The sequence below is a fragment of the Leptonychotes weddellii genome, chromosome 6, assembly GCF_054177405.1.
Source record: "Leptonychotes weddellii isolate Sample4059 chromosome 6, ASM5417740v2, whole genome shotgun sequence".
Classification (NCBI taxonomy): domain Eukaryota; kingdom Metazoa; phylum Chordata; class Mammalia; order Carnivora; family Phocidae; genus Leptonychotes; species Leptonychotes weddellii.
In genome coordinates this window covers 70704938-70725597 of record NC_138374.1, presented here as the reverse complement: position 1 = coordinate 70725597, position 20660 = coordinate 70704938, and the positions used below count along the sequence as shown (strand labels likewise).

The following is a 20660-nucleotide window of genomic DNA, read 5'->3' as shown; positions in this document are numbered from 1 at the left end:
TCTTTATGTGCAGCATTTATAAGTCGTTAGATAAGATTTCATATTAAACCCTCTACTTGTTATTCAAAAGTATATCCGGTAAGTGCAGGTTTAAGGCTGTTCTGTATTAGAAATCATATATATAGTTTTCTCAGTTATTTTTATTTGGTTTAAATTGTCTAAAAAAGTATGTCAGAAATTTTAACATTGGGAAGCAAAAAAGTCATATTAGACATGTATTGGTGTAATGCTTGGCGTAAGAAATATTTGTCTTACAATTTAGTACTCATTAATTGCTGACATCAGTTTTGGAAATGCCAGTGATTTTTGTATTGTCTTTTAGAAGATTTTCAGTTTTAACATTTGATTAATAGATTCACTTTCATTTGAACTTGCTTCCTTTGAAAATTTTGTATTTTTATTATTGATTTGGAAATATAAGAAATCTTAATCTTTTATGAGGCAGCATGGTATTAGAAGCCTGGCTTTGGGTTATGTACCTAACTGGTTTGAATCATAACTCAGTACTTACTGGCTGTGGAACTTAGTGCAAATTACTCAGTCTTTTTGACCCTCAATTTTGTCATTCATGAAATGGGACTGTTACTCTGTAGGGTCATTAGGATTAAATGGGAATGTATTTCCCGTACTGTGGCACATGTTCTCTGCATCTTTCTAACTTATGATGGATGCTAAAGTCTTGGGTAAAATCTCAAACTATGAATAAGGAAGGTGAGAATCTTGGAAAGTGAAATCTTCAAGAGACTGAATGCCCAGATTCTATGTAAAAGAAGGATTGGATTGTTGCTCTGTAAACAGAGACCACCACGCTGATTCTGGCCTTTGTCTCCTTCTGTGTCTGGTGAAATTGAACTCCCTGCCACAGCATCCTTAAAACTAAATCCAGGCTTCTGTCCTGCTTGCTCCATACAGCTCAGTGTCTGTGAACTGCACTGGATTGCTTGCTTTTTCCCGATGTTGTATGTATTTGCATATCCCTGTTCTGTCCTCTGCTTGGAGTGTTCTAATTGCTCTTGTCTGTTCTTCTGTCTACTGATGTCTGACTTTACTTCTTAAGGATTATCTAACATATCACCTACTTTGTGAAGCTTTATCTGTGCCCCTGCAGAATTAATCCCTCTCTGTGTATCTCTTAAAATATCCTGGTCTTATATTCAGTAGAGCCTGTGGCACCGTTGCACGTCCGTGTGTCTGTCTTCCCTGATAGAGTGGGGACTCTTGCAGTGCGGTAGTCTGCTTACTTAGCCTCTGCTCTCAGTGCCCCTTGCACAGAATGTTCACTATGTGTTTGAATAATTAAGTGAATGAAAGAGGGGGCCAACTGAGTTTACTTTTTTTTTTTTTTTAAAGATTTTATTTATTTTTTATTTTTTAGAGAGCAAGCGAGAGAGAAACAGCATGAGAGGGGAGAGGGTCAGAGGGAGAAGCAGGCTCCCCGCTGAGCCGGGAGCCCGATGCGGGGCTCGATCCCAGGACCCTGGGATCATGACCTGAGCCGAAGGCAGACGCTTAACCATCTGAGCCACCCAGGCGCCCCCAACTGAGTTTACTTTAATGAGTATATAACCTCCCCATTTATGTATAGGGACAAATGGTTTTGTTTAAGTAAGTTAACCAAGTCCTGTGCAACCGTATTTACTTTATTAGTTAGTATTCATAGTGCAAGGATACATTTGCCTTTAGTCCTGGTTAAAATGACTGCATTTCAGGGGACTTTGTACTACTGTGCTTTTCTGTAAGACTAAAAATCTTACTATTACCTTCACTGAAATTAAGGATCCAGCTGGAAAGTTTGTTAGTAGCAGTAATTATTATTTCTTTGAATAAAAAATATTTTTCTGTTGCATTGCTCAGAAAAATTCAATTTATATTTTTGACTGGCATCTATTTATAATTTTTAGGTAGGAATTCTGGATTGGTGGCATCTGCCACTGCTTTGGGTCCCACGGCTGCCTCATTTGTTTTCTGAGTGTGTTCCCAAGACGGCGTCACAAAGTAAAGTTTATTCACCTTCAAGAATTAATATTGCTACAGGCTTGATTTGAGCCTCCAGTCTCTCTTTTTTTTTTCTCATGAGTGGACATAATACCTAAAACATTTTGATAATTGAACATAGCTCTTTGAATTGAGCTATGTTTTTAGGTGGAACTACTTATGTGAGAATAATAGATGACAGCGATTATTTGTAATGTTAAAAATGATAATCCTGATGGTTTTGGAGCCACTGTAGTAAAAGAACCCTTTGAGGTTGGGGGTGAATTTTTATATTCTTAAAGTGACAAAAATTGCCATGTAAATGCTGCTTAAGTCTTTTTTCATTATATATATGTATATATATATATATATATATATACATTTTGACAGAAATTCAGCATTTTTTTAAACTACATACAGAGCTGAATTTAAGTTATGCAGGACAAGACAATATTTTGTCATGACACTTAGTAAATAGACTTGGAGATAACTATAAAACAAACAACTTTTAAAAATCTATTATAGAAATAGTGCAGGTGCATTGTATCAACAACAGAAAATATAAAACAAAAATGAGAAAAATATATATTCCCACCACTTAGAGATGATTACTTCTAGTACCTTAGTTTGTAATCTTTTTGTCTACATATATGCAAATGGGTATATATGCATTCTTACGTCAGTATGGCATAATGCTGTGTATTCTCTCTTGAAACCTTTTTTTTTTAGTCAATAATGTCTGCTTTTCCATTTCAGTAAATTTTCATCTCATATAATGCCCAGATCATATTCAAATTTCTCTGGTTGGCTCAAAAATGTTCCTTATGGCTGGTTTGTTTAGAACAATATCCTGTATGATAGCATTGTACCTATGAACTTGGCTCTTAGAACCCTTAAGTCTTCTTAAATCAAGGATAGCTAGCCATCCCTCCTCTCCTTGCCTTTTAAAAAGACATTTGAGCAGAGACTGGGTCAAGTGCTTCAGACCTTTTGAATTTGTCCAGTTTATTCTCATGTCATTTAGCTTGTTTTTCTATCTCTTGTATTTACTGTAAATTAAAACTTCTATCTAAATAGCTGGTGGATTCTCAGGTTGAAGATACCTTGGCTATCATAGATGATGCTATGTCCTTCATATTGTATCACATCGGAAGTTATAGGATCTCTACTTAACTTCCTTGGTGATGCTTAGATTGACCAGTGAAATTGAGTGGTGGCGCTCTTTTCTGCCTGCTGTTCAATTATATTGGTTTCCTTACATCAGAAAGTATTTTGTGTGGTGTTACTTTGGCTCTCTAAGAAAGTTCAGTTCTTCATCATCCACTCATCTGTTGGTTTAGAACCAATTGTTGATCCTTGCATAAATCAATAAATGTATTAGGGTTTGCAAAATATGATTTTTAAAGTTCTGTTCTTTTGTGTTTATTAACTGGTGTTTTTCTGTAAAGTAGATCTTTTACTGTATGAAATGGGGCTATTTGGTTGCCCTGAAATACAGAACCTTCAGAAAAGTAGCGTAAATACTTAATTTCCCCCTTAACCTACTTTCAAAGTAAAGAAAGAACAATAGCCACTTCAAAAGGTGATAAATGAAAAATATTTTGTTTTTGTTTTTTTTTTAGTGTCTTTATATAGACTCAAGAGTTTTAATTTTATTTAGGGTGTTTTAATTTACTACCATTTACATTTTTTCTTTGATACTCAGATTGTTAACAACTTTAGGCCCTGGGATGTCCTTCATTTTAGCTCCTGTATCTGTCTGATAAAGACCATTAATCTCTGAATACCTTCCTTGTCTTCTGGCGCAAAAAGATATCCCAGACTCAATCTTGTACCTTCCTGCCCCAGACCTGGCACCAACTGTTGTTCTAAGGAGTTAAGTACCTTTTAATGTATTACATATTAGAGATGAAATCTGGGTCCATCCCAGGATTGTTTGCTGCTAAGATTGATATGCTTTTAGGCCATTTCAGTGAAAAGACCTAGAGAACATAGATTTTTGTAAACATGAGTTCATATTAATATTTTTAATTAATGTTTTTACTTGATTTCTTGATTTTATACCTGTAATCATGAATCTTAAAATCATTGGTAAAGTTTTATTGTTTTTTTTCTACAATATAAAGAAAAAAGCTTGAGGATATCAGTACTGATATTAGTAAAAATGAACTCTCAGAAGAAGTTTAAAATTTCTTTGTAGTACTTTTTTTTTTAAAGATTTTATTTATTTGAAAGAGTGAGTGAGCATGAGAGAGAGCACAAGTTGGGGGTGGGGGGGAAGAAGCAGACTTCCCTGCTGAGCAGTGGGGAGCCCAGTACAGGGCTAGATCCCAGGTCCCTGAGATCATGACCTGAGCTGAAGGTAGATGCGTAACCAACTGAGCCATCCAGGCGCCCCTCTTTGTAGTTCTTTTTGTTCTTAGAGTGCTTCCTACCAAGAAGTACAGTAAACTGCAGTGTCCAAATAACCCCAGGGAAATAAACCCTATTTCCTGGTTATCAATTTGATAATTAATTGGGTTTATTTGTTGCTGTTTTTAGTGTATGTTTCTCCCCTTCGCCACCCCTTCTCTATTTAGCAAACATGTTTATTAGTTTCTCAGTTATCATTGTGTGTGCGACTGCACGTGTGTGTTGAGAAGTTCAAATTCAAGCAAATATATGGGTAAATGTTATTTTATCCAAAAAAAATATTTTTTTTATACAAAAAGTAGCAGCATACTGTATATGCTGTTGTGTGTGGTCTATTTTTTTTATTAGATGTTTTTATTTTTATTTTTTAAATTTTATTTATTTGAGAGAGAGAGATCGAGACTGAGAGAGAGAAAGAGCATGAGCAGGACAGAGGGAGAGGGAGAAGCAGACTCCCCACTGAGCAGGGAGCCTGACGCGGGGCTCAATCTCAGGACCCTGGGATCATGACTTGAACCAAAGGCCAAGGCAATTTGTTAAGACTGAGCCACCCAGGCACCCCTGTGGGTTTTTTTTTTTTTTTTTCTTAAAATATGTTTAGGTCTGTCCAATCATTGTGTGGTAAAACTATGGATAAAACCATTTAAAAAAATAATTCTAAAATAAAAGCTTTTAGTAACTTGATAATTATTTTTGGATTGAAAATAATACTGAAATCAACTCAATAATGTGAAAGCAGCAGAAAGTGAAGAAAAAAGATCTAGAAAAAGGCACTGGATTTGGTGAATTTTGGATTGTCCTTGAAGAACGAATGGTGTCCAGGAGTAGGCAGGCAGAGAACTTCAGGGATGGTGTTGAAGGGAGGCTTGAGGCAGATTAGCTTGGCTGTTTTTGGAAGGTCCATGTCAGAAAAATCATGAGATTAGAGAAAGGAATAATGGCGCTCAAGAAGAAATGAGCGCTGCCATGGTCAACAAATGCATAGAAATGTAGATTGGTTGGTGGTTTTTTTGTGGTTTTCTTTCTTTTTTTTTTTTTTTTTTGTTAGTTTGATACAGATTCTTCTGGAGCACAGAAGTTTGTTTTTATGCCAACTATAGTGTGCAACATAAGTGAAAAGAATGGCATGCTAAATGTTGACCACCTTGATGGTAAATGAGAATAAGTTTCTAAGTTCGGTATTACCAAGTCACAAATACCAAGGACTTGGAAGCGATCACTGTGGTTGTCTCAACCTGATTGTGTGGAATAGGAAATTGAAGCCTGAAAAGGTTAAGTCACGTGTCCAAATTATACAACTGGATGGAGGCATAGCCAGGTCTTAAATCTGGCTTCCTAATTGTTGATTGTATCTACTTTTCTCTGTGCTGTGGTGCCTTTTGTAACCATGAGAAATGAGAAGTTGTGTAGCTGTTTTTGTTTTTATTTTGATACTTGGTTTTTGTCCCAAGGTAACTTCAGTTCTGATTTATAAAGTCTGTGGTTTTTGTCTTTCATGTATACATGCCTAAATACTGTAAACGTGGAAGTTACTTTTTTCCTTAAGGGCCCTTTTAGCCATATAATTATTTTGAGGACTTTTTTTTTGGAATTAATGTATTTACCTGTGTTTCTTAATTACACATGATAGTTTATAAAACATACATTTGACAACCTTTTGCTAGCGTAGGTATAGTGATTTTTATAATCAGCTGATGTTTTACAACATGTACATGTAGTTTGCATTGTTGTATATTTCAGATATTTCCTTAACTTAAGTACTCAGATATTTATCCCAACATTATTGCTATGGGGTTTCCTGCAGAAAGACTTGAAGGCGTATACAGGAACAATATTGATGATGTAGTAAGGTAAGAACTCTTAATTTTCTGTTTCAAATATTGATGTATTCATGCTGTATTTTCATTTAGAGAAGACTTCTAAATCTTAGAAAATGATGTGCTTTGTCATGTAAACTCTGTTTTTATTATGTTGGTGCTCTATAACTGCTTTTTGTTTGTTTAATGGACCTCAGTGGGATACAACTCATTTGATAAGAACTAACCTTTGACATGATCAGGTGTATGTGACAGGATATCATGGACTCCTTTTAATGCTTCTTACCAGGTTAATTCCTGGATTCCGTTACACTATGGTTTTTGTCTTTTATTTCACAATTGGGGATTAGGTTTAGATCCTCAAGTGGATTCATTCACTTAAACTTATTCATCCTAAGGTAGAGATAACTGATAACCATCTATTTTTTACATAGAACAGTTTATAATGGGGCATAAGTATACTAAGCATTTGAGGAGGTATTTGGTACCAGAGGATCTGGACAGGAATCTCTGGGCAAACCAAAGCCTGACTTTGTCTCTTTTATAAACTTGCATAATTTTCTAAGTGTAATTATTATTCAGCTCAAAACTGTATTTCTCAAGGCTGATTTAAATAATTTTAATACATGTATAACCTAAGAGTGCATGATATATTTTATGAGAGAAGGAATTTGTGTCTCTTGTATAGTCTTAATATATTTTCTCATTTCAAAGCAAAAATATATATGTATGAAAAATTAACTGTAAATGTCAGTAGAAAATTTAATGGCTTTTAAAGTTTAAAATTTTGGATTATTTCCTTTATCCTCTTACAGAAATCTCTTTCTTGGAGACTTTGAATTTAAATATTTGATGAGAATTAATGTTATCATGAGTGGGAGAGCACTTTGTAAAGCAGTATGCAGATGTAGAATCCTTTTATAATAGTTGTCTAAGTATATGAGCCTATCTGTGTCCTTATATGAGCTTAGCCATAAGTTGTTTTTCTAAGTGGTTAATTTTTAGCCATTTGTCTTGAATCGATGTATATATTTACATTTTGCAGTATTGACTTGTGTCCTGTTGGACTGTTGTAGTGTTTATATTCTGTTCAGAATTATTAAATCAGTATCAGTATGTACAAAAAGTACAGAAAAACCAAACTACTTCTTTATAGTTTCTATTACAATTATAGGTACATGGAGCTGTCAGAAGTACTATTTAAGAACTTGAAAATAGGGAAATAAATGTGTCTTCTCATGGTTGGGCAGGACACAGTTGGAAGGATGCGTAACATCACAGATCCACAAGAGCAACAGCTTGATACGACTTAGTCAGTGATAATACACATCTACAGAAAATGCAGTGGGTGATGGAAAACAGAATGACGGGTGTAAATTTTGCATCGAGAGAGATGGAGAATCTGGAAAATGAGCAGTGCAGTCACCAGACATGTCTTCTCTCCTGTAGTGCAGGAGTGTTTATTAAGCCTCCTTGTGACCTAGATGAAATATTTTCAGGTTGATCTGTTTTATATTACTACTGTATAATTCTGTATTCAACCAAGTACTAATTCAACCAAATCAGATTAGTACTCATGTGGAAAAAGAGTATGAATACTCTGGGTAGAGGACAGGTTTCTGGTCACTGTAAGGGCCTCCTTGTGGTAAATTTACCTGGGGTGCTAGTTTTGCATTGCTTCTTCTCTTTGCTCTCGTTCGACTGTGAATAAGTCACTGAAGCTGACTAATCATCCTAAGTTACTGATAAAGTTTGGTTTCTGGGTCTACACATTTCATTTTCAGACCTTAGATTGTAATAATTTCACCAAGAAAACACTGTGCTGCGAGTGTTTTGATCTTTCATCTTCTGACTTTGTAACTCCTACCTTTATGCCACTGAATTAAGATTCACACATTTAATTTGTAATCAGTAACCAAGGTTGAAGTTTATTTTATCTGCTTTAATGTATCTAGTTTATTTTATCTAGCTTTTGTCTTTTTCAAATCTGTTATTCCTTAAAAGAGATTTATGTGTATGGTTGGTTATTTAGCCAATAGTTGCTTTCGCACTTGTCACCCCTCTGGTAATGGCAATGGTAGCAGCATGTAAATAATGAAGAATAGCTGTGTGGTGCCTGGTTTGTCTTGCCCTCCCCCGTTTTTTGACTGGGAGGATATAGGGCTTAGGGAGGCTTTTGTTTGCTGCAGTTGCTAATTCCACTCCGCTGCTTTTATGAGAAAAAGGACGAACAGTGACCGGGAAGGTAGCTGTAGCTTTTTCCCCATGAAGTGAAATAACTTCCAAGTAATTTGCCTGTGAGGATTAACATCTCCAAGGGATTGGCTGTCTCTAGTACCTAAATGATTGATTTCCATGATTGGTTCCCACAATATTGGAGACAGTCGTAATTATCAGTAGTGATTCCTAAAAGTGTGTCTTTATTTTCTTACAAGTTTTCTCTTAAATATATTTCCATTTGGATTTTCCTTTGCCCTATTGGGATATCTAAAGAATATTTAAAATTATCTTTTCTTCTCTAAATCCATGTTTTTTTCTATGATTTTCCCCCAAACAAGAAATCCTGTGCCAGGTTCAGATTTTGTTGGTGTTGTACATCTTTCCTCTGAGTAAAAGAAACTGGAATTGCAAATGCCTTTATTGCTTAAATTATGTAGTATTTAACTGTTTTGGGATATGGGTTGTTATGGCAACGTGAAATTTTATACTGGAGGTACTCAAGTGACAAATATTTAACTTCTCCTTTTGAGGTTTCCTCCTAGGATTAGGAATTAATGTAAAATAAAAAGTGGGGGAGAAGTGAACCAAGCTGGAATTTTTTACTACCTTAACTGCAGATGTTTGGTTTAATAATCAGAATTGACAGGGCAGGACAAGGACGTCTCAACAAGGGAAGTTGAAGAGCTAACTCTTACCAGATTGTTTTTTCTTCTTTTCCGCTTATTCCCACCTTCTCTCCCCCTCCTTTACTGCCACTAAACTCTTGTTCTGACCAGCTGGTAATTTGAAACAATGTTTTATTCAGATAATTGATTATTCTTGGATATGTGTGGTAATCTTATCCCTCGGGATAATATTGAAGTTACCCTAATTTATATGTTATCTGGTATAAATCTAAGCAGTCTTTAACAAAATGATGTATTATGTGTTTAACAGACATAGCTTAAGGACTGTTTTGTACTTAATAAATCAGACAAATGTAGGTTTAAGAGAGGTGAGCTGGCTTTCTTACTGCAGGACCTTTAATACACTACTATGCCTTGTAAATCTCCCAAGAGTGAAATTCGAATATGCTGCTTTCTTTTCCTTTTTTTCTTTCTCTTCCCCTGCCTTCCTTCCCCCTTCTCTCTTTTCTTTTGTACTGTATTAAATAACATCTCTCTAAACAGTGTTTCTTTTGGGAAATGTTGAAAATGAAAAAAGATGCATATAACAATATTTCCCCCTAGTCTGAAATCAGTAGGAAGTAATTTACTTCCCCTTTTATTGAAAAGATTTTAGATGCGGGTAGATTCCCGTATTTGTTGTAAGGAAATGCTTAGAGCTAAGTGTTCTGATATATAGTGATTTAAAAAAAAAAAAGACTTAATCCATTGTCTTCTCTACTATCAGCTTTTTTTTCATATGTATATGTATACACATCCTCCAGCTTTCCTGTTTTATACATTTTCTTCCCAAAGAAATTTCAAATAATCATCTCTTAGTTATATGTCGATCTCTTAATCAACTTTATTTATATGTTGATATTCGATAAAAAAAGAAGTGTTTGTCTTCCCAACATTATCCTTATTGGCTATTCAGTTCAAAGAATTAAAAAGAGAGTATGTAGAGGAAAGTTTCACAGTAATTTAGAGGAAAGAGTATCAATTCCATTCTCCCTTTTCAACAACTTTTGACTTCTTCCTTCATACTGCCTTTCTTTTTCCTGCTTCCATTTTTTCTTTATTGAGGCAAAAATTATGTAACATAAGATTAGTCATTTTAAAGTGAACAATTCAGTGACATTTAGTACCTTCCCAATATTTTGTAACCACCACCTCTCTCAAGTCCCAAAACATTTTTATCACCCCAAAAGAAAACCCTATACCCGTTGGCTGCCTCCCACTTCTTTTGTTAGTCTTACTTCCTTAAATAGCAGAGCCCTGATGGATTTGACAGTGTTTATAGTATCTGCACCAATCTAGTTTTTGATATTTTAATAATAGGTAACATTTGGACATTTATTTACATACATGGGTTGCTGCTGTATAAGCAGTTTACATGTATCATTTTATTAAAAATCTCTAGAGTTAACCTGTCCCCATTTCATATATGGTTTAAAAGAGGTAACTTCCCCAAGTGCCGCAGCTGGTAAGTAGTGAGCTGAGGGTCGAGTCCAGTCTGTCAGATTCCAAAGCTGATTTTCTTAGTAGCCGTATCTATCAGAGGACAAAATGTTTTACCACATACATATACACACCAGAGGTATATACCCTATATAGGCATAGTTCAGAAAATTTATTTAGGATCTGAGTTTCCAGATTGAAGAGAGCTATATAGTGCCAAGCACAAGGAACAGACCAATACCAGGCAGTTATTACAAAATTTCTTTAAGAACACCAGAAATAATGAGAATGTCTCAAAAGCTTTCGGGATCACTTAGGAGGGATTAGGAATATAAATGACATCTAACTTCTCAGCATCTAAGAATTAAAGATGGAAGATGGAGGAACAGCGCTTTACAAGTTCTATGTTCAGCCTAGAGTTCTGTATCCAGCCAAACCATCAGTCAAGTGCAAGAAGAGGAAAGAAAGACCTTCAAGGACAACAAAAAATATGTATCCATTCAACATTTCTTAGGAAATTACTAGACCGTGTGCCCTAACAAAGTAAGAGGATAAACCATAAAAGAAAAGAAAGGGGCTTTGGTAAACAGAGGATCCAGCTCAGAAGCACCAAAGCAGAGTCTAGGGATGACAACTGTACCACAAGCTGAAAAGCAGCCGGTTCTCATTGCAGCAGGAGGACAGAGGGCTTCAGGGGGAAAAAAAAAAGTAGAACTAATAGGTGGATATTGAAATGTTTGGGGAAAATAATAGATTCTTAGAAAAACAGGTGAATTAGAATAGGAAGCAAATATTAACATCTATTGGGTGGCTTAACCCAGAATTGTCATATTGCCATTGAAGGTTGGGATTAAGAGAAGTAAAATGTGGGGGTGCTACGGTGGCAGCAGATAGGTAGGTAATTGATAAATCTACAAGAGGCGGTTTTATGTATGTATTTTAGAAATGCTGAATTAAATACCAGGAAAAAGAATACGAGTATTTGAGGATGGTTACTTTTGGGGAAGAAGCAGGAATATGGGTTTGAGGATGAATAGAGCTGCAGATGAATAATTTTTTATTGTGGTAAAATTATGTATATATATGTGTGTGTGTATATATATATATATACACACATATAAAATATATACAATAAATTTTACCTTAAATGATTGATTTCCTTGATTGGTTTCCACAGTATTGGAGACAGTGGAGGGGGCAGGGAGAGGGGCAGAGGGAGAATCTTAAGCAAGCTCCATGCCCAACCTGGAGCCTAATGCAGGGCTCGATCTAACAACCCTGAGATCGTGACTTGAGCTGAAATCAAGAGTCAGACACTTAACCAGCTGAGCCACTCAGGTGCCCCTAAAATTTACCATTTTAACCATTTCTGGTTACTTCAGTGGCATTAGGTGCATTCACATTGTGCAACTGTCATCACCATCCATATCTCAAACTTTTTTTTCCTCCTACCACACTGAAACGTTGTACCCATTAAATAGTAACTCCCCATTCTCCCTACTCTGAGCTCTTGGCAACCACTGTTCTGCTTTCTCTATGTATGTAACTATTCTGGGCACCTTATATAAGTGGAGTCATGCAATATTTGCCTTTTTGTGACTGACTTAGCATAACATGTGACTTCACTTAGCATAATGTCTTCAAGGTGCACTCATGTTGTGGCCTGTGCAGGCCACGTTTTCTTCCATTGTTCGTATATACCACATTCTGCTTATTCATCCGTGGATGAACACTTGGGTTGCTTCTGCCTTTTGACTGTTGTAAATAATGCTGGTATGAACATAGGTGTACCAGTATTTGTGCATGTCCCTGCTTTCAGTTCATTTGGTTATACACCCAGAAATGGAGTGGCTGGGTCAAATGGTGATTCTGTGTTTAATTTTTTGAGGAACTGCCATATTGTTTCCCACAACAGCTGCATCATTTTTCATTCTCACCAGCAAGTACAAATGTTCCAGTTTCTCCATGTCCTCGTCAACACTTGTTATTTTCTGGGCTTTTTTTTTTTTTTTTTGTAGAGCCATCCTAATGGGTGTGAAGTGGTATTTCATTGTGGTTTTTCTCCCCCCGTCTTTATTTTAAATCACCATAACTTGGAGAAATCACACATGTCAGCTACAGAAGCAGAGACCCGAGAAACTTCCCCCTCTCTATGAGCCTTGGTAACTGACCTCTCCTGCAAAGCCCCTTCCCCAAAAGCAAGAGGAAGAGGATGAAGCATAAAGAACCCTTATTTTAGCTAGAATCTTTCCAAGATTTTCCCATTCTTTTTACTTCTGGGGTATGATAGCTGATAATTGCTTCATTTGCTGGGAACCAGAGCTCTAGGAAATCCATGTTAGCCACTTGGCCACTCTCATGTGCCCTGGCCCAGTGTTTTAAAAAATGAAGAAATGTTAAAAGAGGATTTTAGAAACAGAGGTATTTAAAATGTGCACATTGGACGCATCAGTACTTTTAGTGTACACAGTTACAATAACTGTAATTATCTTTTTTTTTTTTTTTTTAACTGTAATTATCTTGAGACAACTTCCAAAGTCTAAATTTGAGGCCTTATGGTCTCCCTTCTTGGAAGGCCTATTTAAGCATCTAGTAGATTCAGTCTTAGATTTTTGACCACCTAATAGGAGGCCTTCCATCCCTCCCTTCTTCTGTTCCTCTTTTAAATTTGAATCTAGATAGTATAGCGCAAGTTCCAGAGGAACCAGGAAAATGACCAGTGATTTTCGGTCTCTGGAGATTGTAATTTTGTGTATATTTGCCACATGATCTTTTTTCTTTTTAACTGAAGTATAGTTGACACACATGCTATGTTAGTTTCAGGTTTATAACATAGTGATTGGACAACTCTATGCATTATGTTATGCTTACAAGTGTAACTACCATCTGTCACCATAGAATACTATGACTGTATTCCCTGCTGTACCTTTCACCACCATGACTTTTTCATTCCATAACTAAAACCTGTATCTCCTGCTCACCGTCACCCATTTTGTCCATAGCCCTACCCGCTTCCCTTTGTATTTATGGGTCTATTTCTTCTTTTTGTTTGTGTATTAATTTGTTTTGTTTTTTCAGATTCTACATGTAAGTGAAATCATATGGTATTGTCTTTCTCTGACTTCTCTCACTTAGCTTAATACTCTGTACATCCATCCATGTTGCAAATGGCAAGATCTCATTCCTTTTTAATGGCTGAGTTATATTCCATTGTGTGTGTTTCGGTCATCTCTTTATTCATCTGTCAGTGGACACTTGGGCTGCTTCCATAATTTGGATATTGTAAATAATGCTGCAGTAAACATAGGGGTGCATGTATCATTTTGAATTAATGTTTTCATTTTCCTTGGCTAGATATACCTAGTAGTGAAATTACTGGATCATAGGGCAGTTCTACTGTTAATTTTTTGAGGAACCTCCATACTGTTTCCACAGTGGCTGCACCAATTCACATTCCCACTAACAGTACCTAAGGGTTCCTTTTTCTCCACATCCTTACCAACACTTGTTGGTCTTTTGGATTCTAGACATTTTGGCAGTTGTAAGGTGATACCTCAGTGTGGTTTTAATTTGCATTTCCATAGTGATTAATGTTGAACATCTTTTCATGTGCTTATTGACCATTTGTATATCTTCTTTGGAGAAATGTCTAATGGTTTGTGTTTTTGTTGTTGAGTTCTAGGAGTTCTTTATATATTCTGGATATTAGTCCCTCATCAGATATGTGATTTGCAAATATTTTCTCCCATTCTGTGGGTTGCTTTTTTGCTTTGTTGATCATGTCCTTTGATGGACAAAAAGTTAAAAGTTTGATGCAGTCCAATTTAGCTATTTTTTGTTGACTGCCTTTGGTGACACATCCAAGAAAGCATTGCTAAACTGGTATTATGAAGCTTTTCTCTTACGTTTCCTTTTAAGAGTTTTATAGTGTTTGGTCTTTTTTGTTTAGATCATTAATCCATTTTGAGTAATTTTTGTATATGGTGTAAGGTAAGGGTCCAATTTAATGCTTTTACATGTGGATATCCACTTTCCCCAGTCCCATTTGTTGAAATGACCATCCTTTCCTCATTGAATGGTCTTGGCACACTTGTCAAAAAATTATTAGACCATATATACAAGAGTTTATTTCTGGGCTGTTCTAGTCCATTGGCATATGTCTGTCTTCATGCCATTACCACACTTTGTAACTTTATGGTAAATTTTGAAATCAGGAATTGTGATTCTTACAACTTTGTTCTTCTGTTTCAAGATTGTTTTGGCCATTGAGGGTTCTTTGAGAGTCCACATGAATTTTAGGATGGACTTTTCTACTTCTGGAAAAAAAAAAGTTTTGGGCATTTTTGAATGGCATTAATCTGTAAATTTGAAATCTTAACAGTATCAAATCTTCTAATTCATGAATGTGGGATGTCTTTCCATTTTTTTTAGGTCTTTTAATTTTTCTTTCTTTCTTTTTTTTTTTTAAGATTTTATTTATTTGACAGAGAGAGACACAGCGAGAGAGGGAACACAAGCAGGGAGGTGGGAAAGGGAAAAGCAGGCTTCCCGCGGAGCAGGGAGCCCGATGCGGGGCTCGATCCCAGGACCCTGGGATCATGACCTGAGCTGAAGGCAGACTCTTTAACGACTGAGCCACCCAGGTTCCCCTAGGTCTTTAATTTTTCTCAACAGTATTTTGTAGTTTTCTCTGTATGTCATCTCCTTGATTAAGTTCTTTCGTAGATACTCTTTTTCAGGGTTATCATGGATGGAAGTTTTCTTTTTGGATTGTTCACTGTTAGTATTTAGGAATACAACTGATTTTTGCATGTTAATTTTGTATGCTGCTGCTTTGCTTAATTTGTTTATTCTAACAATTTTTCTGTAGAATCTTTAAGGTTTCATACATATAAGAACATGTCATCTGCAAACGGAGATAATTTTATTTCTTCCTTTCCAATATGGATGCCTTTTTGGATAGAAGTAGCAAAAACAGACTTCCTGTTTTGTTATTGACCTTAGAGGACCATTTTTGTCTTTTACCATCGCATATCATATTAGCTATGGTGTGGATTTTTTCTTTTTAAATCAACTTTGGTTTTTAGAGCTATTTTCCATTCATAGCTACATTCAGTAAAAGGTACAGAAGTTTCCCATATGCCCCCTGCCCTCACACATGTATTGTCTGCTTCATTATCATTGCCCTCTCCCAGAGTGGTCTATTTGTTGTAATTGATGAACCTATACTGACATATCATTATTATACAAAACCCATAATTTCCATTAGGGTTCACTCTTGGTGTTGTATGTCATATGGGCTTGGACAAATTTTAATGACATGTATCCACCATTATAGTAACATACCGAGTAGTTTCACTGCTCTAGTAGTCTGCACTCTGCCTATTCATCCCTCTCCACATGCACCCCCCCCCCCCGCCGCAGTCACGGGCAACTGGTGATTTTTTTTACTGTCTCCATACTTTTGACTTTTCTAGACTGTCATATAGGTGAAATCATCCAGTATGTAGCATACAAAAACTCTGGTACTATACAATATGGCAATACATGAAAAACCCACAGCATGCAAAATGGTATGGCCACTCTGGAAGACAGTTGGTGGTTTCTTACAAAATTAAACATACTCCATAAAATCAAGCAGTTGCATCCCTTTGGGTAGTTACCCAAAAGAGTTGGATATCAAGTACGGATATCATGTCTTAAATCCCTGGCTCCCAAAAGAGGAAAAAGGGGGGAAAATGAAGGAAAAAAAAAAAAAGGCTCTCCCTGGAAGCCTTTTCCATCAGTGGGGATTTCAGCAATGGTGGCCTGCTTCTGTGTCTGCAGGTCTGTAATCAGAAGCAGCAGTCAATGATCAGAACCCAGATCTCTGATGTTTAGAGGACAAAGTCCCATAAGCTGGTGTAGGCTGTGCTAGGAATATGTACATTGCTGCCTGCTGCGAGGTGAGGGGCGCTGGGGCTGGGCAATGACTACCATACTAAGAGTTGAAATTGACTGAAATTAACTGTGATTTACTGTGTAAGCCTTCCCCTAAAAGTTGCAAGCTTTTGAATAGACTCCAGGGTTCCAAAATAGTTACACTAGTCAGATTATGCCAGTACAATTTTTGTTTAGGTGGGGAGATGGATTCCTGGTGACTCCTACTCTGCCATCTTCCCTCAACTAATTTCTTATTACAAGTTTTTTATATCTTTTGAAATACATGTTTATATATTCTTTTGACAAAGATAATTTAAAAATGCTCTTTGGCAAGCTGATTTAGGACTAGTTCATAGGAATTCTTTAAGGAAAGTAAAGACTTCTAAAAACTAAAGACGGTTTATTCTCACAGCTGTCTTTAATGAATTTAGATTTTTATATACTGAAATTATATGAAGTAAGGTATAATTTGTCTTAGAAAGATTTGTATTCTAGATTTTCCACATTTTGAGGGTATTACCTCTTTGTTCTTGTCTAGGTTTTTAGTCTACTTTCCAAGTATCTGCAGTTAAATTTTCCCATTTCCCTTTGGAAAGTGCTGTTTTCTTGCTTTTTTCCGCTTTTCCATTGTATCAAATTTATAAGGCAATGAGCCAATTGTGGGCATGAAATCCTTGGGAGGAGAGAGAAGGAAGTGGGAGGGGCAGCCATGGTGAATGTTTTCCTAAGTAATATTCAAGTTCTTTGAGAGAACTTACCCTCCCCCCTTTTTAAAAATGCTGTGATATTTTCTTTTAAATAGGTTGTTTATTCTCCTGCCAGTCTCACTGTTGCCCAAAGTGCTAGATAAGAAATTGTAAAGTTCACATATTAAAGGGAGCACAAAAAGTATTTTACCAACCCTCACTCTAAAACAAAAAACAAAAAACCCAAAAAACAAAATAGAACAACTATAGGAAAATACGTAAAAGAACAGAGTCAGGGTTCTTGGTTGCACATGACAGAAAGTAGCTCTAATTAACTTAAGCAGAAAAGAATTATTTGAAAAATGTTAGATAGCTCATAGCTAGAGAACCAGGCTTCGAAATTTTGCAGAAGCTGAGGGAAGCAAGGCATGGTCAAGAGGTTACAATAAGGGCAGTCTTTGCTTAGGACATTGCTGCTTGGACACTTGCTGTCCCAAGTACTGCTGCCATGACTGGATGTTGGTGACTGTGCTCATAGGCTTTCAGCTCTTCTGGAGTGCTCTTTCAGTGATCTGACTCCTCTGCACCTTGCCTTCACCACCTAGGATTCAGTGTCCAGAGTGGGAGGACCTAATTGGTCTTAGGCTTGCACACATGATGAGAAAGATGGGGAAGGGAGTATTTGCTTCTCACCTTGAAATTCTCTCCATATTAGAATGGTTTTGGATGCTGAGCAGCCTAAAGAAGACTAATTAATAATACCTCCTACAAATTTCTCTTACTTTACACATCCTGTCCTCAGACTCTCTTCCCAAAGATACTTAACCATTAAAACTTTTCAGGTATTCTTTAAGAAATTGTTTTCATCTTATATCCCCCTTTTAAGAAAAATAGATGGGAACATACTGCCTAGTCTTCTGCATCTTGCTTTTTTTTTTTTCATTTAACATACTTAGGAATTTTCCATACTGGCATGGAGATGGAACTGATATTGTTATTGGCTTTTATTCCATTTTTTGATCATTCCATAATAAATAGTCACCTCTGATGCACATTTAGGTTATTTCTTGTTTATTACTATTAAAAACAGCCCTCTAATAAACATTTTCACACATGTACCTTGGTGTCCTTTTGCAAGTATTTACTGAAGGTAAATTCTTAGCAGTGGGGCAGTGGAGTTCCTGAGACCAGTGGGTGCATGGATTAAACTTTTACCTTCAAAAACAGGAACATTTTGTATTCTCACCAACATGTATGAGAGTGTCTTTCTCCCTTCACAGTCTTGGCAAACTGAGTATTATCAAACTTAAATGTTTTGCAATTTGTTGGTAATTTGAGTTTTTATTGCATTTCTTCAATTGTGAGATTAAGCAACTTTGTGATATTTATCGGTCATATTTTTTTCCTTTGGTTTGTACATGTGTACTGACCCTATCTTCAACTTACTTAAAAAATTTTTTTTCCTTAATGATTTTTATGAACTCTTTGAAAAATAAGGAAGTTAGTGGTATTCTTTCTTCGGACAGTTTTATAATGCCCCGCCTTGCTGGTCTTTTGAATTTTATGACTGCAAGATTTAGGTGAAGCTGTTACAAAGAGCTTGATGGATTATCTCTGTTTCAAATTATTGATTGCTGTCTGCTTTACTAATATGTATAATCAAGGAATGTCAGAGATTTTGTTGTTGATAATTTGTTAAGGAATATTCTTTAAGAAATAACCTTGCTTTAATAGCAAATTGAAAACGCATTTAATCCAGAAAAATGTCATGCATCCACCACTCTTGAGTTACTGAATCGGAGCAACATTCTCTTGGACAGAGACGATGGAAGTGAAAGGGAATTTAGTGGCTGCTAAACCTTTTTTTTTTTTTTAAGGAGTTCTGCTTGTTCTCTGGCTCTAGTGTCATACGGCTGTCTAACCTGTGGAGTTCTACCTTATTTAATGTTCTTTTTTGATCCAAACATTTTCCTCACTCCAAGCCTTTTCTTTTTTGTCTTTATCGTTTTTATGTTCCTTTATATATGCTCTTTTATATTCATCTAGGATTATTCCCCCCCTTTTTTTTCCTGCTTGTAAACCTTTTAAATCTGAACATTGTGAGTAAATTCTCTGCACCTGTATTGATTGGTTTTCTAAGATAATTTCTGTCCATTTGCCTTTTTTAAACTAGTATCATTTGTGATTGTTTATACAGAATTTTAGTTTTTAAAGTCTCTCTGCAGTCTTTCCTTTTAGATTTTGAGTTATGAATTCATAGCCTGTTATTTAAATGAAGCTTTTGAAATCCGTTTTACTGATCTGTATCATATCTAACTATGCCAGTATTTCCTTCCTTGTCTGACGTGAACTCTAAAATTATATGAACACTTTCTCCCTGTTTCCTGGCATTTCCACTCAAACTTGTTCCTCATTTTGGTTAGAAGTATGTCCAGAATTTTAGTTTTCTTCTTTATTTTATTAATCTGATAAAATTAATCAGGCATATCAGGAATTTGTTAGAAAACTGCATATGGTTGAAAATACTTTTTCAGTAGGTATTTTAACAGTTGTGAAGTCCCAGTTATTACTATAACTTTCCTGTTTCAATTTTATGCTCTATTCCATGATTGTACCCATTTCTGCTACCTTACTAAGGCATATGTATTGTGGTCTATTGGATATTTCCAAAGATCTCTATATTTTAGACTTGTGCTATCCAGTTAGCCATTAGCCACATGTAGCTATTTATGTTTAAATTTAAATTAGTTAAGATAAATTTACTCATTCATTTTCATTTTTACTAGTGCTCAGTAGCTACAGGTGGTTAGTGGCTACTGTGCTAGACAGTATAGATACAGAACATTTTCATCATTGGGTAAAGTTCTATTGGACAGTGCTATTCTTAGTGCCATTTTGCTTTTCATTCTAAAAAGTTCTCATTCCTGAAGATGATTATCATACTCCTTGTATTGCTATCTCTGGAATTAAGCAAAATACATTTGAGATGCTTTGAGGTGGGTTGCATTTTACATATTGGTAGTTATAATCAACTTTATAGAGGTATAATTTATATGCAGTGAAATGTACTCACTTTAAGTGTACAGTTCAGTGAGTTTTGACATGTATATACATCCATGTAAACATCACCACAGTCAAGATTTGAAACATTTTTATTGCCATAAATGTTTTCTTCATGCCCCTCTGCAATCAGTCCCCCAACCCTTGTTCTAGGCAGTTTCTAAATCTTAACTGTAGTTAAGTTTTGCCTGTGTTAATATTTTATATAAATGCAGTTACATAGTATGTACTTTTTTTGGTCTGGTTTCTTAATCTTAGCATAATTACCCTGGTTGCTGCTTGCATCAGTAACTTGTTTCTTTTTATTGCTGAGTAGTATTCCATTGTATGGTTATGATAGAATTTATTTATCCATTCACCTGACTTGTGGACATATATTTTTATATCTTTTGGTTAAATACCCATGAAAAGAATTGCTGGGCCATACAATATAATTACTAAAAGAAAAAAATGTATATATATTT

At 35.7% G+C, this 20660-nt stretch overlaps 1 protein-coding gene across 1 annotated transcript in view; it reads left to right on the top strand.

Moving 5' to 3' along the window:
• Nucleotides 1-20660, top strand: part of PTEN (phosphatase and tensin homolog) — an 87357-nt gene that overhangs the window by 18079 nt on the left and 48618 nt on the right. The window contains exon 2 of the mRNA XM_031027357.2: nucleotides 6152-6236. Coding sequence (XP_030883217.1) covers nucleotides 6152-6236 — 85 coding nt within the window. The remainder of the gene's footprint in view (nucleotides 1-6151; nucleotides 6237-20660) is intronic.